This window comes from Cyanistes caeruleus, chromosome 7, assembly GCF_971803275.1.
Source record: "Cyanistes caeruleus chromosome 7, bCyaCae1.hap1.1, whole genome shotgun sequence".
In the NCBI taxonomy this organism is placed as follows: Eukaryota; Metazoa; Chordata; class Aves; order Passeriformes; family Paridae; genus Cyanistes; species Cyanistes caeruleus.
The window spans coordinates 23959259-23985113 of NC_141707.1; the positions used below are offsets into that span (position 1 = coordinate 23959259).

The 25855-nt window shown below is 38.2% G+C and overlaps 1 protein-coding gene across 10 annotated transcripts in view; it reads left to right on the top strand.

The window, feature by feature from the left end:
- FIGN (fidgetin, microtubule severing factor) overlaps positions 1–25855 on the top strand; it is a 369233-nt gene that overhangs the window by 258996 nt on the left and 84382 nt on the right. For 2 of the 10 annotated variants that reach the window (XM_086896848.1, XM_086896842.1), the window contains exon 1: positions 25046–25154. Coding sequence is in view for 4 of the 10 variants with exons in the window: in XM_086896842.1 (XP_086752968.1) it covers positions 25152–25154 (3 nt within the window). In the remaining 6 variants the exon portion in view is untranslated. Of the gene's footprint in view, positions 1–298; positions 460–11424; positions 11561–12634; positions 12879–13656; positions 13827–16735; positions 16825–24978; positions 25155–25855 lie in introns of those variants that run through there. The other 8 variants (XM_086896844.1, XM_086896845.1, XM_086896843.1 and 5 more) reach the window with 8 other exon arrangements.

The following is a 25855-nucleotide window of genomic DNA, read 5'->3' on the forward strand; positions in this document are numbered from 1 at the left end:
ATATCAGCAACTCCTCCTAGTTTCTCATCCTCTGCAAACTTGAGGGTGTTGCTCTTCTGTCATCCACTTAGCTAGTCACTTCATCATAGAATGCTATCAAGTTTGTGAGGCATGATATCTCCTATGCAAATACATTCTGTTTATTCCAAACCACCTTATACTTAGTGTGTCTGGAAATGGCTTCAGGAATTGTATGCAACACTATTTTTCCAAGGACTGAGGTGAGGCTGACTACTCTGTAATTCTCAAAATCCTCCTTCTTAAAGAAATGTGACTTTTGATTTCTTCTAATCCTCAGGAAGCTCCCATGATCACCATGATCTTCCTAGCATGATTGAAATTTGCCTCACAATGACATCAGCCAGCTCCTTTGGAACTTGTGTGGGTATACCAGGTCCTATGGATTTAAGTATGTCCAGTATGTTTAATGTTCTGTAGCAAGATATTCTGCTATACTGGGTAAGTAATTTTTTCTAGAGGTTCCCACTGGTTCTTACCTGGAGGAAGCATATTTGTCTGTGCTGCCTCATAGATCATCATTCTTGGGTTCAGGTTGCAGTGGGACCTTGCAGTTTGACTTACTGGAAATATGATATATTATGAAACAGTAAAATATACCACAATTCAAAAAACTATCAAGTCCAAGATTATGAGAGAGACTGCATTCTTACTTTCAGTTTTAGGGTATAGCTTTTTTCATGAGAATTTATTATTTTAAAACACTATATCCAGGAGGTATCTTCTAAAGCGTGTCAGGCATCAGAACAGGGTGCCAAAGACAGTGGCTGTGTTGCTATTTTTGGAGACATTTAAAAGACGTGTAGATGTTGCTCCTTGGGACATAGTTTAGTGCTGGATGTGGCAGCACTGGGTTAATGGCTGAACTTGATGAGGTCTTTTCAAAACTAAACAATTCTACCATTTTAAATTAGACTGCAGTAATCACTATTTTAGATTTAAAAAAATTTGTATATGTGTTGAGAAGTTTATATAAAATATATACATATTATAAATATACACATGAAAAATGCTATGAAAATAAGAGTAAGTGCTGTCACTACTAGATAACCAGCTAGTTATCTAGTTTGCTGATTTTTACATATAGTCACACACTTAGCCCTTCCTTGTATATATTCCTGTGGTTAATTGTTCCTCCTGTAATATTAAAAGTTACTAATAAAAAAACAGGGGGAGAAAAAGAAAAGCAGAAGCTGGATTCTCTCTAGTGCAGAATGTATAACTGCTAAAGACAATGACACATAAGGAGTTGCATTTTTTTCACAATCATGTTCTGTATGCCTCAATCTGATCTTTCTCAATCATCCTTATTGCTCATGATTGTAATATTCTTTTATTCCATATAAACTTCAGACTCTCAAAACAAACTCAGTGAGGCAAACGAGGCGACAGTGAAAGGTTGTGCGGCATAAAATGATGGGTTGAGAGGATGAACATCCTTGTGTATTCATTTATGATCTACCCCTGTAGTTTCAAGCTTGAGAATGTTATCCTGTCAATAAGTCTTCTCCAAAGCTACATTTCTTTCAAGCTGTCGTAGGACTTAAAAACTTATTTTGCCTACTTTAGGTGAAAATTGAAGGCAAATGTGTATTGAACATATTTCTAATAATGGCAACTTTAGTGAGTGAAAAAAATTGTTTTCAAATAAGAAACACAAAAAAAATAACAAATTAATTTGTTCTGTATGTAATAATTGATGAATTTTCAAGATTTTATTGCATATTACATTTATTTAAGTAAAGGTGAGAAGATGAATTTGAAGGAAATATATACAAAGGAAGGGTTTTGACACACTTCTTGGTCCTGTGGACTTGGTCTAACCCAGCTGACAGCACACATTCCTTTGTCCAACTTGAGTAAAAAGGTATTATTTGTATATTCTGTAGCCTATCTCGAAAAAAAAAATTAGAAAGAGGATTGTCAAGAATTCTGATTAATTCAAACTACCATGTCAAATCATCAACAGTGGCCACTTTGGCAATGGTCCAAAACAAGGAATTCTGCAAAGTTCTTACTAGCACTTAAAATGGTGGAAAGGCATTAACAGAGCGAGGAAATTAGTCTGGGGTAAAAGAAAGGGGGGCGGTGGTGATGGAAAGGTTAAAAGAAAGGGAAAAATGTGACTGAAAATTATTTTGTTTAAAAGCTGGCATTTGGTATTTTCAAAGGGCAAAATGTATTTTTTGTTTTATGACAAATGAATGTAAAAATGTGCATGCCTTGTGGCCTAGAGGACAAAACAGTAGGATCAATGTTCTTTTTGTACTCTATGAAGCTTGAGATTAAAGTCCCCACTGATAAACTGAACATTCTTTAAAAGTGACCAGAAGCAAACAGTGTCTGTTTGCTGCTACTTTATTAGAAAGATACCACTGAGAATAGCTGAGAATACTATTTGATCTTAAACAGGTTGACCAAATTATTGCAGTTGGCTCCAGTACATGAGATGCCTTCTGCAAATTATTGTTTCTGGTTATAAACCTTTATAATATCTCAGAATGAATTATGTATGTATTTCATGTTTTCTTTTCTTTTATCAGCCTTGATGTTCTCATTTCAAGTTTCACCCTAGCCTCCTAATAATGCAATATTGAGGCCATTCAGACACTAATTATGCCTCCATGGCTTTCTTGAAATGACTAAATCAGCATCAGTTCTATAATTATCATGAGTAAGTTTGTATCTGTGCCTCACACCACATGAAAAGCACAACTTTAAATGATTTATGAATATATGCATCTGTAACATCGAATGTGCACTTTCTAATGCTATACATACAAGAGGCATAGAGATATTTCAAACACATGTACACCTGTATGTATGTTCTCAGCTTCACTGAACTCTGCTGGTATCGTATACAAACACAGCCTGATCGTATAAAAATTATTGCAATGCTGTTTTCCTAATAGATGTATGTGTGAGATACCATCAAAATGTTTATATTTAAGCATCCTGACTATTTAAATAGAAAATATTTAAATATAACAAAATATAAGCAAGTGTTCATCAGGACTAGTGTTCAGAGTTGATAATTTTTAATTTTCTTTATGTTTATATAAAGTCTAGCAAGACTGAGTGGCAGGACAGAAAGAAGTATACATATACAAATGCAATTCCTCTGTATTTTCATTGTTTCTCCCTTTGAATTATTGATATTGCCAGTAGTCATTTGTCAAGAAATCAAGATACATATACTATAGTGTTACATTTCTGTGTATTTGTAAACTATTTGTGCTGCATAATGCTTATGTTTCAAGAGCAAAAATAAAAGGAGAATACTGTAAAATAAATAATATTCCTAAATTTTTAATACCAAAGTTGTGACAAATAATAAACATACAACTTAAAAATAATACATAAAGTGAGCTTATAGACAGCTTTGAGTCACTTAGACCCTGCAGAATCACCTGTGCATTTGGGAGCTGATAAAGATAAGTAGACCTACACAACACAGCACCTTGTGAGATGGCACAGACCCTCATAGCCCACTTTGGTCTCTGATAACAATTGATTTCTGAATTTCTCAGCTCCCTCCTTTCCTCTCTTTCAATACAGATTCTTTGTTTTGTATGAAAAGTTGTGCTGATCACTGGTATTTTATGACCTACATTATTACCCTCTAGGTAGCAGAATGATAGTGCCAAACTAATTATTGCATTGTCTAATTTTAAATCCAGGTCTAGCGAGATTAACAACTTGCACATTAATTCTGAGCATCAACAGTGCACCTAACATAATGCAGTTTTAAATGAAAGAAGCCTGCTCTGAAAACTTTTATATACTTTCATCTGGATCATCAGCTAATGTAAATTACTACAGCACCATTGACTTCAATGGAATTATGCCAGCCTTCCCAACTGGATGATTTGGCCTTTTTTTTTTTTTTAATTCAGGAAATGTTTCTGGTTTGAGCCATGTGAATGTCAGAGGGGAAAACACTGATTTCACTTATAAATGTAAGATCTCATCTACGTAAGCCCAGAACGTGTCTGTTAAACTCCATGGATTAATTCCAGATTTTCTTCGCTGTAAATGAGATCAGAATTGGCTTGGAATGTGCTTTTGGTTCCTTGACATTCTCCTCCCCCAGTACAAACACTCTCAGTATAGAGAAGGATTTTTCAGTTCTTCCTAATTAAAATTTAAAAGATAAAAAAAAAAAGATAGAAAAAGAAGGACATTCACAGTCATGGAAAGTGTGAAAACTGCTTTGTAGATAGGTAGAAAACCAGACTTGGCAATGTGTCCTTACTTGCTGTTTCATCCTGCTAATTTTTGTGAAGAAACTTATGTGTTGGAAAAACATAGAAGCTCCCTGTATCTGAATGCTGTCAACAGTCAGGCAAGTTTGGATCTAAAATGTAGTTTTGGATCCTAAAAAAAAAATAAAAAAAATACTAATTTCATGTACTGAAAAGAGAAACAGTCCTTTATAAGTGCTGAACCATGCCAATTTAGCCAGAAAATTAAGTAATTGTGTAACACAGTGGGTATAAAGTTTCATTTCATTAAAAAGCTGCTGAATTGAAAAGAGCCTTAGACTATTTAACTGTCCTTTCAGCTGCATGGAAAGAAAAAGTGTCATCGACAATCTCCTGCCCATATATTTGCCATAATAACTGGCAAAGAACGTATCATCAAAACATTTAGTTTTGCATATTATATCCCCAGAATCAGAATCCTGCACACCCAAGGTTGTGGTACTAATGGCATCCTCTGCATGGCTGCTGTAGCGCTATGTTGACACCCATGATGATATTCTGCAGTACTTTGATTCATGTTTAATTCTGATTAAGTTGTGCAATTGTATCAATTTAAGGTCAAGGTCTTAAATAAATTCTTTCGTGAGAACTACTAGCAGGTCTTTTAAAATTAAAAAGACTCACGTGTCTAATGGTCTTATGAGAATAGAATTACAAACGATGATCTTTAAAATAAATTGTAATTTTATGGATACTTATTAAGAGAATTTATTGTATTGGTAATTTGCTATAAGTACTGCTGCCACTTTAGTGACTTGTAACAGAAGCAAAGAATGCAGCAGCTACTTATTTTTGTCCTTGCCTTTGGTACTGTTGATTTGAAGTGGGGAGAAGTTTTCTACAGGATATTTAGGGTTTGTGATGTCTTACTGTGCAGTAAGGATGACCTGTAAGTTTCCATGCTCTGGCCCCAATCCAGCAAAGCACTTAAGTGTGTGCTTAACTTGGAGCATTCAAGTTCCATTTACTGTAACGTGATTACTCACGTGCACAAAATTAAGCATATACTTAAGTGCCTTGTTGACTGCAGTCAGTGGTGTGCATTTAGCAAATTTGATCTTTCTAAAGAAGCTAGAAGAAAGTACAAGTTAGCAAGATTTAATTGTTATATTACACACAGTGGCAAAGGATGCTCTTTCTAATAGCACAAAATCCAACAGTATTAATTTACTTTGTTAAGTTCTTTACCTTCTAAGTGAGACAGTATGCTTCTTGCAATGGAAGAATAGCGTATGTAGAACAGATGTGTTGCTCAGGTTATCTGAATAGAGATGTTTGAATAGTTTGGGGTTTTTTTTTTTCAAAAATGTGAAATAAACTTGTCTGAAAAGTTGGTGCTTTTGGATGCTGGAGAGGTACTTTATTTTGGATATTTGATTAAGGCTCATAAACATGACATTATTAAAAATTATTACCTAGCAAGAATTAAAAAAATATTTCACTTGTTTGAAAAGATGTAGAGAATGAAAAGCTTTAGAGATGAGTGTGCAGATGGATTGATAATGTTCTTTCAAGACTTAAATATACCCACAGAAACACCAAAGGCAATGTTTAAAACATTAATAGTAAATTATTATATATATATTGTATTATAAGTCATAAACCTTGTATTAATTTTACTATTAAAATAATTTTATACTGTGAAGATCAATAACATGGTGTTGGGATGTTACTTGGAGAAATAGATTTGTCTTAGAGTAAGGGAACTTTTAGACATTAAAAGAAAAAAAAGTGAATAAAAGTTTGCTTCTAAAGCAATAGCAAAGAAAGCCCTATGGGTATTTTATCAGACACGCAGATCCTAGAGTGTGTAATTTTTTAGGGAAACTTTTTCATGTGCATGTGTGACTTTGAGCAAGCCCACTGTTCTGCTAAAACTTTTTTCCCTTTGATTTCAAAGTTGATTCCATTGTAGGGTAAATGAGAGATTTTTTAATGTACATTTGGGGATGAGATACAAAGACTTTTTGATATCAGGTGCTTGGAAAAAGCACTTGGGAAAAAAATTGCAGTTTCACAAGCATACTATTGTTTGATTTTTACTGTTCCCTGTTGCACTCCCTCTCCAAAATAAACTGTTGGGGTTTTATGTATTTATTTATTTTTTCTTTCTGGGCACTGTCTAAATTAAGTCATTAAGTATTAAGCATTATGTAAAATACATTTCTGTTATTGGTAATCATTAATTGTGGATTCTCTAGTGGAATTTTAAGAGTCAAAGTTTCATTGTAAGAACCTGTTTCCAGTTGCTTGTTAGTTTGTCAAGCATAAACAACTGGGCAGCAATTTTCATGCCAAATATCTGCCTTGGGCTATTTTTTTAAAGCTTTCAGCAAATATGGTCAGCTGATTCTCAGAATGCACTGAGGGAAAATCTGGTTTGCTCATGTTAAGAAATTTTTAAAATATTTTGTTGACTAATGGCTTGTAGTCAGGCTTGGTGCTTGGGAAGGCATATACTTCTTCTACTAGCCTATGGAAGTCTTCCTCAGTCTGGAGAAATCTGAGTCTCTGTAAAATTGTTTGTATGTTTCATTTACCACTTCTTCAAAGATTCTGTGTGCAGTAGGTGTATTCTTTCCTGGGGCTTGCAGATCTGAGCAGGACTTGCTCTCAGTTTTCTCTTTTCAATTGCCTGTGGTGCTAAAGAGAAATACAAAGAGACTAAAGGTGTCCATCAGATGTTTTCAGTCTTCTTTCTGCAAATCACCAGAAAACATGGAATAAGAAGCAGCTTGATTTGAATTCAGAAAAGAGAGACCATCAAGGGAAGTGCAAAAAAGAAAAGCAACAAAAGAAAATGTGTCTAGGCACAGGAAAAAGGCACAATTCAAAGGTCATAAAATGTGATGGTAGTTTAGGACAGGGAGTTATGAATGAGACTGGTATTAGACAGGAGTGCAAATGGGAAGGGCTGAGACTGAGATATGGAATCAGGGAGAAAGATGCTGGCACCAAGGTAAAGAGAATATTTGTAAGGCCAAGAAGGAGTTAGAGACAGGAAAATGAGGAAGAATGTATTCCTAGCTGTCATTCCTGTGTCTTGTTAGACTGTTAAATATTTCTGAATTCTTCTGGCCTTGTATAGGCACCTCATCCTCCTCTAATTCAAGTAAGAATGTTTTTTTAAGTTACAACAAGTTATTAATATATTTGTTAAGTCAAACTACAGGGATTAGTGTGGCCTTAACCACTTAATGAACAAGACCGTGAAAAACAAAAGACAGAGAACAAAATCCCTAAAAACATTCAATTCCTTCCTAGAGTTCCCCAAGAGGGACTTTCTGTAATAAAGCTTGCTTTAAGAAAATGGAGAAATAGTAGTAAAAATGCATTTGTGACCAGGGTAAAAAGTATTAAGCACAAAATTCAAGAAATGCCAGAAGGCATATGTCTTTTCAGATATTTATGTGACAAACATCTATATATTTTTCTGTTATACAGGGCAGTTGCTAAATGAATATGTTTTGTTGGATATTATGAACTACTTCTCCTCCAGGACTAAAATGGAAAACAGAAGTGACTTCAGTGGACCAATACTTTTATGATGCCAAAAGCATCAAATATTCAGCAAGATTGTAGAGAATGACCAGTAAAGGGTTTGTCTAGAAACCTCACTGAAATCTAGGTGACTGATTAATAAAGAAGTGGAAATGCACAAAGAAGAGAGCAAAAATATTGGAAATGCCGTCTCTTTAAAATGCCAGAATCTAACCCAAAGTGGTTACAAGTCATAGAAATTATCTATTTTTATGCTGGCACAGCTAAAATGCAGAAGTGTCTCTACGGACAGATGTTCTTTATATAATTTTTTTCTTTCTGACACAGTCAGGAATTACACTAAATATGGCCTATGGTCATAAAATCATAGAGTGGTTTGGGTTGGGAGGAATCTAAAAGTTAGTCTAGTTGCAAGTCACCTATCATGGGATGGGACATCTCCCACTAGAACTGCTTACTCAAAGCTTCACCAAGCATGGTGAAGCCATGCTACACCTCTGGGGATGAGGCATCCACAGCTCTTCTGGGTGATTCATTCCAGAGTCTATTTTTTTTATGGTAAAAAATTTCTTCCTAATATTGAGTCTAAGCATACCCTCTTTAAGTCTGAGAAATCAAGTGATATCTTGTTAGATTAGGTACTGGCCAGTACCTAAACCAGCAGGCTGTGTGCTAAGGAGTCCAGGCAGCCTTTATGCTTTCCTGGCTTAGTCACTGACCTAAGGCTTAGATGTGTTTGAAGTGAAACTGTGCATCAGTGGTATGGCTAGAAGGGATTTCAACCCTTGCAATCTCCTGGGAAGAACCTAGAAGTAACACATAACAATATTGGGAATGTATTACTTCTCTGTGTTTAACCATTGTCCCATTGTTTGCTATGGGACTTTTATACGGCATTAGTTCAACTAAATGTTAGTTTTCAGTACGCAAAACAGAGACAATTACTTCTGATCTATACTTATAAATACTTTAGGGGGACACAGGTGTCATTGCCTCTTAGAATCTGAGCTCCAGCTAGCTGAGGCAGCCATTGCACTCATGCTGACACACAAGACTGTGGTCTGAAAAGGCAGCAAGTGAACCTTTAGCTGCAGAGGCTGGAGTTCTGTATGATGACCACTCCAGTCAGAGAGACAAGGGAGGCCCAGGAGGCGCTATCCTGCCATGTACATTCTGGTAAAGTCCCAGCATGTGGGACATGGAGGCACCTCAGCTGCTCAGTGGGGATCCATGTTGTATGTGTTGCCAGAGCTCTTAAACAGATTGTGCTCCTCACAAAGGAATAAAATAATACAGACAGTCATGCAGTCATCAATGACCAAAACTCAAAAAAAGAGCACTTGCTGCCTGTTTATTGCAGCACATCCTGGCAGGCAATGACAGCTGTAGTTGCCCTACATGAGGTCTGAGAGTGGGAGACTGGAGACATTCCTCAGCACAGAGGGAGGGAGGCAGGCAGGAGGTCCTGTCCTGGAGGTCTGCACTGCCAGCACACAATGGGGGTACAGGTGCTGCCAAATTTCAGCATTAGAACTCAGACATTGTCTGCCTTTTTGAAAACTTGCTCTCATTTAAAAATAAAATCCATATAATTAGTGTAAAGTCACTAAAGGATATATTACTGAACACCGTTGTTTTTATTATAATTCTTGAAAACCTTTACTAGACCTACCAAGTAGAAACTAGCAAGTTCATGTGCATCACATTAACATCCCATAGGAACATAGATGGCTTTATTCTTTGTTTTCTGTGATTTTTGTTTTGTTTCCATGTTCACTTGGTTTAAATGTTATTAATCTAGATTTGCTGAAAAGGTCTGTGAACCTTTCAAAGAATCTGGTCCAAGTTTGGAGTTCGTAACAAAACCTGAAACCAGGCAGATTTTATGTGGTTTTGAATTTCATTGTAAACGTTTCACCTAGATGTTGAAATAGGCTCCAAGAAACATTCCCAGTTTCAAAGTCTGTGAGAACTTCCCATTCAGAAGGATCAGGACTGGTGGCATTTTAAACAAAGAGTGGTATTTATCTATGTACAGATAAGCCCAAGAAGGCCTTTACTTCAGCCTAATTCACATCTCAAAGTAAGAACTTAATATTGTATGTAAGTCTTATGTTGACCTTGTACACAGAGATGAATGTCAGCCCATACAAACATATGCTGCATGCCTATTGTTTCAACTTAGGCTATTTTAATGTGGCAGGAGAAGCCTGAAGAAAATAAAAATATAGGTAAATAAAATGAAAATACTGAAGTTAATGTAATACAAAGATTGATAAATACATTCTTTATTGGTCAAAAATGTTAAAGAGCATTAATGTTTATTGACTAATGCCTTATGGTAATTGCCAGTTGTTGTTTTCCTACAGGTACAAGTCACAGAGCTCTGTAACTGCACAAGAAACTCATCTTTCTCTTGAGAGAAAAATTGCATAGTGCCATGGTTGGGGAAAAAACAATGGGAAAAGAGTGCAGATGCATAAGCTAGCAAAGACAAAAGAATCCTTTTTATGTTTAACAATATGATTTTTAGATCAAGCTCATGACCTTGGCATCATAATGACTTAGTGCCTAGTGCTGGCAACACTAGCAGAGGCAATATGCTGCCTTGCAGATTTCAGCATCAGAGACTTTAAATGTAACACGTGTAGTTGGGTCAAATTAGGGAATACCACTGACGTGTTACCTGCATTTGGAGGGGTTGCCGGCTTGCCCAAGTGGTTGCTTAATACCCACAAGCTCTGTAGAAGGGACAATGAGCAGCTGTTTGCAGAGGCAATGGGCTGACCTAGGCTCTGTGCCTGTTGCTCAGAGCCACCCGATGCTGAGGGCAGGGAAGAGGTGTCAGAAGAGCACGGTGCAGACTGGACCACAGCGGGTGCAGTGGCCGGGTGTCTCACCTGCTGGCTGCTCTGGACAGCTGTCTAAAGCTATTTCAATATATTTCAGTTGCTATAGGTATGTTGCAAGTTTTAAAAATAGCTCCCTACTTCCCTAAATTCAGTTCAACCATGTTTTCTCATGTATGTTTTGCTTTACCTGGGACATATTGGGAAGCAAAAGCAGTATCTGCTCCAAACCAGCTCCTTGTTTCAGGACACTGGTCATTCCACCAACAGTGCTCTCCTCCTGTAGCAGTGCTGGAGTTATGCTCAGCTGTCAGAGTGAGCCAGGAACACCTTCCATATTCCTAATAAGCAGAAGTCTGTCTAGCCCTTTTGCTCTTTTTATTTCCAGTCTTTAGGCACACAGCTTTATCACACAGGCTGGCTATGGCCTTCCAAAAGTGTGAAAGGTGCTTATTTTCACCAGCAGGTAAAAATCATTTTAGATTAACTAAATCACTGCATGGACAACATCAACCAGACAGGCCTTCCTGTTCTTTCTTTTCTTTCTCCATTACTCGGGTAGGATAGGGACTAGCTGACAGCTCACAGCAGCTTCTGCTGGCAACTAGTTCAGAGTTTTATTTAGGCCTACTGTATTACTGCAAAGGGAAACAGACGGGAAACGAGCCTATTCCCACTCCTCCAGATGCTAATCCCCTGGGACTGGTCTCCCCTGCCTCCTTCAGAGCCTTAACTGCCTCTACATCTTTCATTTTTACTAAGAAAATTTAACCAGTCTCTTCTATATCCAGGACGGAAAAACAACCCTCCAAAGCCATCCTTAACTCCACAGCAGGACAAGGAAGAGAGGAAGTGAAACCACTCCAGGACTCTTAACCAAAGCCCAGGAACAGCATCCGGACAGCGTGGCTTCTTCCCCGTTAGAAGGTAAAAATGCACTGATAGTCCCACAAGGTGCAAGCCCCGGAGCGTGGATCTGTCTCGTGGGAAGCTCTCGCTGCCGTTCCCACAGCTGCGGTGCCGGGAAGCGGGCGCGCAGACGTGTGCGGGGATGGAGCGGGGGCAGCAGGGTAGAGCAGGGTGCGGGGGAGCCCCGGAGCGCGGGGTTCGGCCGCGCCGGCGAGAGCCGTGTGCGAGGCAGGGCCCGGTCTGTGCCGCCTGGCCACCGTACGCCTTCCCTGGCAGCACGAGGAGGCTGTAAAGCCCGTCCAACAGCCCCCCCCCGGGAAATCCCTCTGATGCAAGGGGAGTCCCCGGCAGCTGTGGGCCGGGGTAGCTGAGCTGGCTCCCTGCCATCCCCCGCCGAGCCGGGCTGGGAAGTGCGGGGAGAGGGAGGTGTGGCTGCCGGGGCCCCTCAGCCATTGCCGGCTACCGGGAATGCCTCTTGGCGGCTGCTAGCAGCCGGGCTCCGGCGGGCAGCGGCCGGGACTGCTCGGGAGCGGCGCGGGGCCGGGGCACGGCTGCGCGGCCCCGCCGCCGCCGCTCGGGCCGGGACGGCACTTCCACCCCGGCCATTTTCCTCGGGCGGGAGGCGGCGGCGACCAGCGAACCCCGACGCCGCCCGCCCGCCCGCCCGGGGACTCGGCGCAGGAGCCGCCGGCCAGGGCAGCCGCGCAGGCCGCTGCCGGCCGCGCCGGGACGCCCCACCGGCCCCAGGCGGGGAGACTCGGGGCGACCGCGGCGGAGCGGAGGCGGCCGCAACCGGGGGGAACCTCCGCCGCCGGAGCCCGCCCGCCTGCCCCGGGGGCGCTGGCCGCCGCTAGGCCCCGGCCCCGCGCCGCCGCTCCCGAGGGGAGCCCCGCCGCCACCGCCGCGGAGGGAGCCCGCTGCTGCCCGCTGCCCCCGTCCCGCCGCCCCGGGGAGAGGGAGCGGAGCCGCGGCGCGGACACCCCACCGGCCCCCGCGGGAAGCGGCGGCCCCGGCGCGCAGGACCGCGGAGCGCCCCCGCCCCCCGCGCCGCTCCCCCTTTGAAAACTGATCTTTGGCTCTTCGCGTGAAAGTGATTTGAATTTGGCTCGGCGGCGCTCTGCGCAGGCGTCCAGCTGCTGGCATGCTGGCTCCTTGCAAAGCAGCTGTTTTGGGTTTGAAATTCCAACATGGCAGAGGCTGCAGTCAGTCTTCCCTTCAAAAACTTGGAATGATTTCAAATCATAGGCACCTTCACTTAACCCGAGCCCCCATTCATCAGCAAACACATCGGATCGATGCTACTCTAACCTATCGGGTTCTTGTACCAAATCTCCAGGTAAGAGGATCTTCCCCCCCCCCCCCCCCCCCCCAATCTCCCTACCATCGTTTTAAATTTTATTAAATCTTAAAGATCTCCGACACAGCCGCGTATTAATCGCCTGTTCGTGCCCTAGATATTTTGCCTAATTTGCGGTCGTTTTCTCGTACTAAGTACTCCGCTCTGCCTGCCTGATCGTAGTCTGGAAAGTACAGATATACAATCGCAGTGCATGGTTTTTCCTCCTTGATCATTGCCAACAATAGTAGGCAGATTAAGAGTTCGCGATTGCAAGCTCCCTCCCCACCTCCTCCTCCTCCTCTTAATTGGATTTATTTTTAAGTTGCTTTGAAAATAAAAAAAACTGCAGGTAACGCGGGTCTGGACATTGAGGCAACTAACTTCTGACCAAATAAGTGCAAATAAGAATCTCGCAGAACAAAAGTTCGGTTTAAATTGCTGTGTCTTGGCGGGGGGGGGGGGGAGGGGGGGCACGAAAATGTCAGAGGAGCTGTTGCAGTAAAATGTAAGCACATCATCTTGGAGGGGGTACAGCGTGGTGGGCGTATTGTTGGCTCAGGAGGGAGAGAAAGATGTATAATTTAATGGTATATACAATCCACTGATCCTATTACTATCCTCCCTGGAGCTCTTGTTAGTTTCAATGGGAGTGAGTGAAATTGACATGGACTTGCATTCCTGGTCATGTGCTTTTTTTCCCCCTTTCTTTCTTCTCTTGTGATCTGAGATCCCCTTTTTGTTGATGTTGCTTTCCCACTTAATTATATGCATGTAGGTTAAATGAATACCTGACGAAAGGGCCCACGTTTCAAGGCAGTGACATTTGATAGCTGAGAGGAAAAGTGGCTTTAATGAAAAGCAACCTTTGGAATTCCTGCTTGTGAAAAATCCAATTCAGCTTTTTGTGCTGCCAGCAAGAAATGATCAGTAGCACCAGTGTTTATGGTATGTCCGTTTTGGGATCTACTTCCTTTGCATCTAAATAGCAAAGACAAATTTAAATAGCATGATAACGCACCGAGGACTCTGCATGCAAATATTTTGTAATAAATACCTAATGTTTAATAGTATATTTTCTTGTGTATATATAAGCATTTTTTTTCTCTTGCTATCATTTGTTTATCGTTTCTGCTTCGATTATGGCATTAGTTTTGTCCATTGTATTGATCTCAGTTGTAAAACCTGAAGTTGCATGTTACCAGCAGTGCACTATACACACCACTGAACTCCAATGGTATGTAAATTAGTAAAACTCGGGGAGTGGAGAGGGCAAAAATGTGTAGCAATGAATATAGACACCTATATATATATATATGTACTTGTACATACTTGCCTAAAATGTATCTTTTCCTTTTGCAAACTAGTATTTTTTTAGTAGTTATTTAAACTCTATCTGCTTTTCCCTCTCTTACTTTCAGTGTAATCATCTGCTAGAGATTCTAACTGATGTGAGGTGAGGGAATGTTTTGCATGCAAACAAACAAAATTACTGTTGTGGCCGAATGCTTAACACGATTTACTAAGGAGTATTTTATGCTCAGTTCACAAGTGTCTGGTTCACACTGCTCTGCTCTCAATGCTTAACAGAATGAAATAATCAGGTGCTGAAACTGGCTTCATTTTAATGGTCACTCTCCAGCCCCCCACGCTGCCCCCTCCTCCGAAAAAGTCAGATAAAATGGAGCATGGGGAATTTCAATAGAGCTCCTTGTGGTGCAGTAGATGCACCTCTAGGTATGCAGTTAAGGCTAAGGAAGTAACAACAAAAGTGACTATTAGTCTGTTTTGTGCAACCAAAAAGGGGGTATGTTCACTTTTAATTGTGTGTGATAGTAACAAATAAGGATGGAGAGAGACCCTAAGGGAGAGAGAGAGTGTGCATGTGTGTGTGTGCGTGTGTGTGTTTGGGATAAGGGGGAGGTCTGGCTTTTGTGGCTGATGATCTCTCGCAATAACATATCTGAATGCAAGAAAGAGATTGAGAGAGCAGTTGCACAATGTACACTCCTATTTTGGTGTTGTAGGTGACTGTATTGCTAAACATATCCCAGGTGCTATATGATGGGAATGATCTGATTGCATTTTGCATTTAAAACTTGTTGACTTTGGAACGATCAATAAGGCAACTGTTTATTTTAGATGCACGTAATTTGCTCTGAGAAATGTTTTAAGGAGAAGAGCAAGCAAGCGAGAGCGGAACATTTTTTTTCCTTTTTTTTTTTTTTTTTTTTTTTTTTTCCTAGAGCTGTTGGAGCAAATGTGATTGCCAGATGGGAGATTTCCCTCTGTGATGTTAAAGCTGTAATATATATTCAGAGCAGATTGGACTGCTGCTTGTGATGAGGAGGATATTACATTTATAAATTTTAAATCGGGAATCGGACAGTATGCTGAAATTGGATGGTGTGGATGGTTTGGACTGTTAAATGCAATTCCCGGATAATAATAATAATTATAGTAGCAGTAATATATGTATGTATAATAAACATGATACTATTAGGCAGCTATATATATTCTATGGTGCTTAAGTATATATTTCCAATATGACTTCTCTCTTTCCCTGCTTCCCTTAAACGTTAAGGATTGAGGGTGATTGGGGGGGGGCAGGGTTTAAGAGCCCACTGTTAGGAGAAATCAAATATCATCAGGTTCCTGTTTGAGGAAAAGTTTTGCTAAAATTCTTTCTGCAAATTCATCTCTTTCTGAGTTTTTGTTTTGCCCGTGCATGTGGCCTGACAGTGCCACAGTCCTGAAAGACTGGTAAGTGGGAACTAGTCACACTCGAGCAGCTCTGCTGTTGCAAATTAAAAGTGTGTTGTGGTCAGGAAATGAAAGCTACAATGTCTCTTTTGAACAAGTCGTTTATCAAGAGAAACATCTATCAAGCAGTGACTTGTCACATTGATCCTCTAAAAGTTAGGTCCGAAGTGGAAGCTGCTTTGATGTTTTTGATCCCAAAGTTATAGAATTGAGAAAGCTGGAGAGAGTAGGACTGATTTGCATTTAAAAATTTCTCTGCTCTGGGCGTGACAAAATCATCAAGTATCTCTGATATAAGAGCTGGTAAACTAAGGAGGTATTGGATCTTCTACCTAATTTTTATTTTCACATGGAAAGTTTAGCTTTGCCACACAGGCAATTTCTTTTCATGCTTCTAAAGATCCTGTCTGTATGACTTTCTCTCTGTATTATTTTGTTGGGGATATTTTCTTGCTTAGGAATACATCTGTTGCTTCCAAATGGAACCTTTTTTTGTTGTCTTTCTGATGGTATTTATAGAGTTCTGCTTGAGAAGGCATCTTTTTTTCCTCTCCTCTCAGTCTTGTTTCTTCTATTTGTAATCTCAGTTTCCACCTCTCATCCCTGTGAAGCAAAGTTTTTTTTTACTGCCAAAGTAATGTTTATTGCAAGTAAGGTACATTTGAAGGTATCTGTTTGCACAGCTTAAAACATGTTAAGAGTACTGCTAAATGTGTCTTCCCCTTCTGATTCTCTTCTTCTATCCATTTTTAGCACATGAACTATGCTTTCGTTCTCAACAGGAGCAGTGTATTTCAAATTGAATGTAAAGTTGAGGTTTCAAGTAAAAAAAAAGGACCAAAGCAAAATCTAAAACTGATCTTTTATCTTTTTCTATTTTCAACCATCTAAATTTTTTAGCAATTTCACTAAAAAGTTTTTCATTCTGCCTAAAGTTTGTGTTTGGATTATAAAGGAATCCCTTTGAGGAAACAGGGGTTTGCTGTTTGGCTGTTGTTTGGGTTTCTGTTTTCTTTTCTGTGCTTTTTTTTTTTTTGGCTAGGATATGAGTGAAATCTTCCTTAAAGCAGGATGCTTTGACTTCTTTTCTTCAGTGTCATAAATGAGACTCACACTGCTTATGAATACTTGATAGAGACCCATTTGAAAATAGGCAGCAAACAGCAGCGTGGTGGGAGTTTTGGTGAGTGTTATAGTTGCTAATTAATCATGTTTGAAATGAAGGAATCATAGCATGGTAATAAAGGCTCATTGTTGTTTGATGTTTGTAACAGGATGTGACTCCTACATGAATCTGGTGGGTTTGGAGGTTTTGTTGTTATTTCCTCCCGTCATAATAAGATACCTTCACTACTAGATCAAATTGCTTTTATTTATTGCAACATTTTGAAAGTACAGGGATGTTTGCTAATCATAGCAACATTTTAGAAATATGAAAATTGTATTGTTATTGATATTTTCATCATATAGTTCATGGGAAAAAATGACTAGTCTTATGCCATTAGCTGTTCTTTAAGCTTTTTTTAAGCAGAGCCAAATATTTTTTGTGGTTTATTTTCTTAATATAAAAAGCCCTACTACTTTTTTTTCCTTACAATTAAAATATGGCACTTGATGAACTTTTATGCTCTACTTGCTTAAGCGTATGTAGTAAGGGATAGCAAGTAAAATTATATTCCAGAATAGTTCGTATACTAGCCCTTTAAAAATTGAACTGTAAACCACTTGGATGATGATTTTGTTTTCTTGGTTTTGTTTTTATTATGGCTTTTATTAGATGTGTTATCTTTGGGCTTTATTTTTCACCTCTCTATTGATAACTGCTAAATACGATGGAGAGAGAATCTCTTTCAAACTACAAAGCTTTAGTTTCAAAATTTAATAGGGCTATTTTATACTGCATGAACAAGGTTTGGAATCTGCTGTTGTTTAGATGCTCTGTTTCTTTTTAAATATAATTCCTAGAGGAGAATTATTCTGTATGGTTCCTGTCAATAAGTTTATTCAATGAATGCATATAAGAAGCATTGAATATAATGACTGATCTTTCTGTAGTCTTAATCATCAATTAATAGGCTTATCTGCTTGTTAGGAGTGGGTTTAATGGTACAGAATCAGCATGAGATCTGTCTATATGAAACACTTGTATGTTGTTTATGACAGACTGAGTTTTGATCTTGCATCCCCAGATCTAATAATAGAAATATTTGGCTCTTTGCCCTCAATCAATATATCTGTTAACAAAAAAATCTTCACACAATACTTTCATAAAGTGCTGGATGTATTGATACCGAGTTGATAAATTTAATTACTGGGGTTTTACATTGATTCATTGATCTTATGATTGGAGGAAATTGTTCTTCAGACATTTCTGAACTATTGAGGAATACCGTATGTCCATAAAGCTTGATTAATTGATAAATCAGCAGGTTTTTTTCCTTCTCAGTTATTGATAAGACATAAAAAATAACTGTAAAAAGAGTTTGGAATAAGTTAATTAGAAATACTCATGTGTTACTAACAGTGCAGATGAGAAACAGTACTATGGAGGTGAAAAAAATGAAGTTTGAAGTGGAATTGTGCCTATGGCATCAATCCTATATATCCCAATCCTTAACTGGTGTAAAAAATATTTAGCTTTAGAAAGATACAGTAATTTACGGTTCTCAGAATCTGGACCACTGTGGCTTCTTTGTTTGTTTGTTGTTTGTTTTGGTTGTGATGACTTGCTTGGGTTTTTTTTTTTTTTTTTTTTTGTTTGTTTGTTTTTTTCTCCTCAGTACTGTTCTTTGACTCATTGGAAGCTGTTTTGAATTAGATATTATGGATGTATGGAATTACAGATAAGCATCTGATCCAAAATGAATAGTATAGCTATAAAAGCAATTTGAAGAGCCGTAAATTCAGGATTGCGTATCCCTGATATTGTTGCAGAGTATTAAAATCTTGCTGCTAGAGATGCTATCCTCTAAGTGAAAACTTATCTTCCTTATGGGAAAGATGACTTCAAGGAACACTCAGCTGGAAAAAGGCCCAGAGTTTTTTTCATTTGTTTGGGGTTTTTTGGGGGGTTTTTTTTTGTGGTTTTTTTTTTTTTTTCTAAAATAATAATTAAAAAAATCCAATACATAGAATTAGTTACAGGGATATTTTCCAGGTGAAAAACCTTACGGGAGTACTTGGCTCCATTTCGGTGAGGTATGTGACCTTTTCACCCTATGTCAATGATATTTTTATAGACTGTGTGAGAAATAAAAGTATAAGGAAAATTCCTTAAGATCATTCAATTTTTATTTTTTCTAAAAAAAAAAAAAAAAAAAAATAAATCGCTTAACTAAAACAACATATAGATCTCCCTTAATGAAACTGATGAAACTGTATTCCTTTAAAGGCTGGTAGCTAATAGAGAAAAATAGAGAAAACCACTTGCCAGATGTTACTATAGGTTCGACAGATACAGTCTTACTCTTCAAGGAGCAGAGGATCCTACATTTGAGGTGTAATGGAGGTCAAAGGAAAGCTGTCTTTCAGTCCTTTAATAATTATACCTGCCATCCCCTCGATTGGCATGTTAAAGAGACTGCATATATATGTATATATTACGTTTCTTAGAAGATAATTTGTATTTGCAGCAATCTACTAAGCACAAGTAGACTGGTAGACTGCACTACTATTTCTTCTAAATACCTGTTGGGGTTGGCCCTGCTCTGTGGCAAGTGAGAGAAAATGGAAAGAGAAATAGTTGGTCAGTCTTGGTTACCAAAATCTTGAGAAACCGGGGGAGAGATCAGGCTTTGACAGGTCAGTTTGAGAATAAGAAGAATACGAAAAAGTATAATCTGCAGACAGCACCACTGATTAAGGGCATACGGATTTGTCTGCAGTGATGAAAATGTGGAGTCTCTGCTTTCGTTTTGCCGAGCTCTGTTGCTATGAGGTATCGGCACACACAGCATGGTAATAACAGGATTGTGTGTCTGTTCCGATAGTGCTTGGAACGGTACCTGTCAAACATATCATAACACTCAACTATCTCTTTAATCATATAAGCAACACTCCTTACTACAAAAGCTATTGTATTTGTACAATAGAAAGAACAGCCATACATTATTTGAATAATGGACTAAAACTTCTTTAAACCATTTTTCTGCAGAGGGGAAAAAGTTTCATGTGTCTTGGCTATAATTAAAATAATGCAGCTACAGATGACTGTCATGCCACTGGCTAATTTTTAAATTTCTTTTTTCTGTAATAGTCTATTCAGTGTGTAGTCTGATATGCCATGAAATACTGAAGCAGCAATTACCAGTCATACTATTTAACTGTAACTGAGAAACTATTTTCTCAGTTCCTTTATAGTGGAGCTACTGCTAGCATGTTGTTAGTTAAATTTCAAATATCCTGAAAGGTATGTGGACAAAATGATGAGATTATTTTGATATGATAGCAAACTTTGGTGATGTAAGTACATTTTTTTCCAGATTCCTTGAAATCACATATTGCCCAGACTTTTTTGTTGTCTGTTTTTAACCCTTCTGCATTCTACTTTTAATCTGTCCTGTACTCTTTGTTAAAGCATGTGGCTCACCTTCTGTAGATGAATTGAAATGTGTGAAGATGTATGCCACAGTTTGTTTTGCATGATATTTTAGAATGTGTGCATGTGTCAAACTGGTTATAGATTGGTGATGATAAATTGGTTTGAGTAATATGTATTTTATTTGCATTAATACTTTAGCAGTAAGAGAGTACTGTGGTCAAACTTCACGAACTATGATAGTGGTCTCACATCTAATTAAGCAGGATCTGAATGAATGATTTTCTGATACAGGTCACAATTGAACTTTTGGTTTCTCTTCATCAGTGTGATAAAATGCTTAAGGGACACATTAAAGCGTGTTAGCATAACTCCTGCTAATCTGAAGGGAATTTGAAAATGAATATTGAGAGGAGATGGGAGAAAGGGCTGAACCTAATGGGTCATGGGTTTGTGGCAGGAATGTATCTTCATGTTTTCATTCAAGTTGTTTTGGGATTTTTTTTGCTTAATTTAGAACAACACCTGCTTGCCTCTTAATATGTTGGAAATAACATCCCTATTTTCATCTGAGATGCTTTTTCCTTTTTGTGTCCTCCATTCTAGCATACAAGCAAGTCATTAATAAAAAACATTTATATAGTGAGCTCAAATTATCACTTAACAAAACTGAAAACTGTTGTGTTGCAAAGATATTCCTAGACAATACAACTGATTTTGTGTGCTTGTCTTTTGGAGACGTGATGAGGGGAAGAGCCAACAATTCCTTTATATTATTGAACGATAGCAGAGATAGATGGAAATGATAAAATTACATGCAGAAATTATTAATCCATGACACTAGTACTAATATTGACATTTTAAATACTATGAACTGATAGCCCTACTGTACAAACTGCTGTGATAACTGTGCTTTAGGTGAAAGTAGCTATTTATATGCCTTATGGCTCAGTGTGGTCATGTTGAAAGTATGAACCCATCATCAGAGATTCTGAGAAAGTGCAGGTTAACATCCTCTGTGTTCTTTAGACCTATCTGATTACTTCAGCCTCCTGTGTTGACACAGAGAAAGAAACAGCTAGATTCTATGCTGGAAGAATAAGGTTTGCAAGCACTGTCTGATATTAGGTATCCCATTGTGATAGCAAAACCAAATTTTAAAAAAATCAAGCATCCTTTTCAAGTTAAACTTGAGAAACAGAGAAAGGAACAGCAAAGATGTTTCTGAACACATTTGAAGGAGCACCATTTACTTTCAAAAGAGATCTTTCCCATCACTTGTGGATAGCTCCACCATGAAGAGCAATATCAAAGGATCTCAGAAAAGTAACTATTCTTTTATGTCTTTGGGAACTCAGATGCTTACAAGATTGTTTCTGAGAAAGAAAAGAGTTGATCCTATTTCAGTCCCTTGTTGTTGGCATTTGTGCACTACATGACTATATACAGTATTGTAGAAATATACTCTCAGAATGTGGATACAATTCTGTTTCCCCTTGCAGTTCTAAAATAACAGTGCAATGTGGCTGTATGAAAACTCAGTTTGGACAATGTTTTTATTACTTTGTTTTGCAGACTATAAAATTGTTTTATTTCATGTATACATGGAGTTTGCTGGAGATCTTTAAGCTTAATAGATAGGTCATCTGCATTATTAGTGTAGAGAAATTAAAATAGTCTGTGTTATATTTTATAAAAATATAGACTTAAATTCATCTGTGATAATTTGTGAACTGGATATCTCCATTCAGTCAGAAAACTGCTGGGTTTAAACGTCATCAAATTTAAACCATCAACATTCAGTTTTTTTTAATGTGAAAGACTATAAATTTATTAGCTCTTCAACTAAACACTTGATTTACAAAATTAAATGGTTTTATGTTTACTGATGTTAGATTTTTATATCATAAAGCTTTATATTAACTTCATAACTATAGTGGTACTGTATTGAGCATACTATAAATAAGCAGATATTTAAGATAATAATTTTTCATGTGTTCATAGAATTTCTGATAATTTTTTATTTCTTGCTCTTTGCCTTCAATAAAAGCTGTAATAAGTATATTTTGGAAACTGTTCATGCTGCAATTAACCTTTCTTAATCACTGATTTTCGTTTTGTTCTTTGCCTTCCATTCATTGTATTTCATACTCCTGTCCAGTATAGGCATTCTTTATACTACAACACAGATTTATTTTTCCACTTTCAGTTTAAAAAACTTTAGTGGTAACATGAACCATGATGAGTAACCATGGTCATCCCATCAAGCACTGTTATTCAGATTAATGTCAGTAAACCCTATGCAACGAGAGGTATGAGGCACTCGTCATTATTCGTCCCCTAGCATTTGTCAGTGTGGCAGTCCTATCAAAGGCACACCTTAATATGCAGAGAACATATTTGTTGAAATACATGGTTCAGTAAATATCAGAAGGCTTTGGTTTTTAAAGTTAGATGCAGGTAAAATATATATCACTGAACAGTAGGTCAAGTATATCTCATCGTGTGCTTATAGAGACTGTGAATAAACAGTGCCTTAATGCATGACATTTTTAAAATTTTCACTAGTTAGAAATATTCAGTTATAATCTGATGTGTTATCCATACGGTACAGAGTAACAAATTGACACTAGTATTTATTTGAAGTAATAATTTTCAGCACTAATTAAGGAAAGATGTTTTCTTATTGAGTAATTAGCAAACACCATCCCACCCCCACTTTCCCAGGATGTCATCTGCTTAGAAATTGTAGAATTCACTGCTTTCATTCATGACAGGCAAGTCTTTTTTGGCTAAAGTGACTGTTCCTCTCTGTTTCAAAGCATTACAACAGCTGCAGTTTGAGCTTGAAGGGTCTGAGTGGCTGAGATAACATCACGAATGGTATTGCATCTCAGAAAGTGTAATTCAGCTTTCCACTTCTGGGTGCTTGATTATCAGAGGTACTGAGTCCCTGCAATTTCTATTGACTTTGGATATGCAGGTGTGCAACAAATTTTAGAAGATAGGTGTTATAAGGAATTTCCCCAGAAAATGGTAGGCATTAGCTTTAGTTGTACTTCTTAAATGCTCCAATCTTCCTCTTGAGATATTAATGCTGTGTGATAGAAGAAACAGAGTTTTTGATTTTTCCTGGTGATTGTAAAAACATATTTTAAATTCACCAGGACAAAAATATATGCATTAATAAAGGTGTAAGGAATGATTAATTTGTGATTTTGCTCAGAGGAAACTTCAAACTGTTTGTTACTGTGTAGATATTCCAAGGAGCAAAATGCAGAGTAGATGATGCTGTTCTAATTGCAAAATCGTCCTTAGTTATCTTCTCCCTCCTCCTGATCCTTCTCCCTTCCCCCTCCCCCTCATGGCTTTTTTAAACAATTATGGGCATTGTGCTCTTTAATGGTGCATAGTTACTGTAAAGATAGATGTCCTCAAATAATGAGTTTCTAATAATAATCAGAGGCATTTAGATTAAACTGGTTTTGTACTGAAACCTTACAGTGTGAAAAAGTACACCTAAAATCCTGAGATATATTTACAGGAGCAAAGCCTATTTACAGGAAACTAACCCAATTTTGTATATATACATGTGTGTGGGGTAGGGGCAGTAGAGGTGTATTGTCTGTCTGCCTACGTTTTTTGTCCACCTGCTTTAAAGACTTCAAAAGATTTTTATTTATTTATTTATTTATTTTTTAGTAGGGATTTCTGTTTTGCTTTCTGATAACAGAGAATGTTTTAAAATCACAACATACTAATTAGCTTCTGTGTTTACACTGGGAAGCTTGCATCCCTTCAAATGACTTCTACTTGCACTCTTCTTTCGATCTGTTGCTTCCCCCACCTCACGTCTTCCTCCCCCACTCCCTGTGAGGTTTATTACATTAGATTTGTTGCTTTCTTCCTTGTTCAGAAATTCTGAAGGCAAGTAAATGAAAGTGATAAGTACAGTAAGAGATAATTGTTACTTGAAAGAGTTGTTGCTCTATTGGTTGGGAATCTTTCCTAACAGGTACTGAATCAGCAAAGCTGTACAATAAAAAGAGCAAAAAAGTTTAACTTATTGTTTAGAAATACATATGCCATTTAAATGGAAACAAACCCCCAAATCTCCCACATACCTTTTGGGGTTTGGAGAACAAAAGCTTACTTGTATGCTCCAAATTCCCCTGGGCCTTAATTTGCAATACCATTATTTAAGCCTGGCTGATACAAACCCATTGCAGAGAAATAGAATCTCTCCTTCCTGGCTTTTCAAAGCCATTCTATGCCCTCTTCTCTCTGCCTACCCGCATCCCCCAGCACTCCCCCTCTTCACTCCCAGCCTCTTGGTCTTATCCTGCCACTGTGAAACTCTTTTGTATTTGAAATGTAGTAAACAGAAAAATAGCGAGCTTCTAAACCACAGAAAGCTGCCATGGTGCATGGTTTTACTGACATCTCTACCAACACATGTGTAATTCTATCTTTTGACTAAGATCAAGGCTATAATCACGTTAATATCTGTTGTGTCCTCTACTAGGTGACCTGTAGTTGTTTATAGTAAAGATAAGAGCCCCTGATATAATAAGTTATTTCTTCTCTAAGTCAGATCTTACAGAAAATACTAACCATAAAGTGAAAAGAAACTTGTGCCCACTTAACATGCTCCTAGGGTGTCAGGCTCTCTGGATCTCATCTCCTGGGTACAGTACTGGCATTGTCAGATGCTCAGCTGGAAGCTGTTCTGGAACAGAACTGGGTTTGGGTGTAATCCCTAACAGCTGAGAGTAAATACAGGCATCACTGTAGCTCGATGCAGCATTGAGTACTACAGCTGTATTTATTTTGCTGCTAATAAAATGGCAGCCTACTTTGTTATTAAGAGGCTTGTCTTTTTGAAATAGCCATTGAGGTGCAATACTGAGTGTTTGAGTTAGTAGAAAGAGCTAAGAAATAGATGAGCTGCATTCCTGACTGTGGGTGGAAGGATGGTGAGTAATACGTGCCTTGGCATGGCATCTGCCAAAAGCATTTTTTTCTCCCCCCCCCCCCCCATCACTACGCTGTTCTAGTTTTGAAAGGTGTAAGGTATTCTGATAAGCAAAGGAGGAGGAAAAAAAAAAAAAGCAAAAGGGAAAAATACTTCCAAGCAAATCATTATAGCACATCTCAATGATTGTGCCCCACACTTAATTTAATTAGAAGACAACTGCTCTGGAAAACTGGTCGTTTTAGTTGTAGTTAACATCTGGTTCTCTCCTACCCCCATTTATATGCCACATTGTATAATGTGATTTCTACAAGAAAATTAAGTATGAAGAGGTATTATGTAGTTGCAATAACAAAGTTTTCATAAAAGATATTAATTTACCATTTAACTATGCTTTTGAAGGAGAAAATAACTATTTTTCTTCTGGTGTTTCTTTTTTACTATAACAAACAGAAAAAACCACTGGTGTCAATTTGGAATATTTTCTAATGTTTTTAAGCAAAAAACTGAGCTATTAATATGTTTGTTTTATGGTAAGGAGGCACTGAAGGAAGTGAAACCTTGTATGTGCATGTTTCTTATAGGATAACTATTTTCAGGACGGATTACTGTTACATGATAATATAATGTACTAGTGTATGGTGTCTGAAATGGTATGGGTAGCTCAATGCTGGATTTCAGGCAAGAACATTTCCTAGTTAG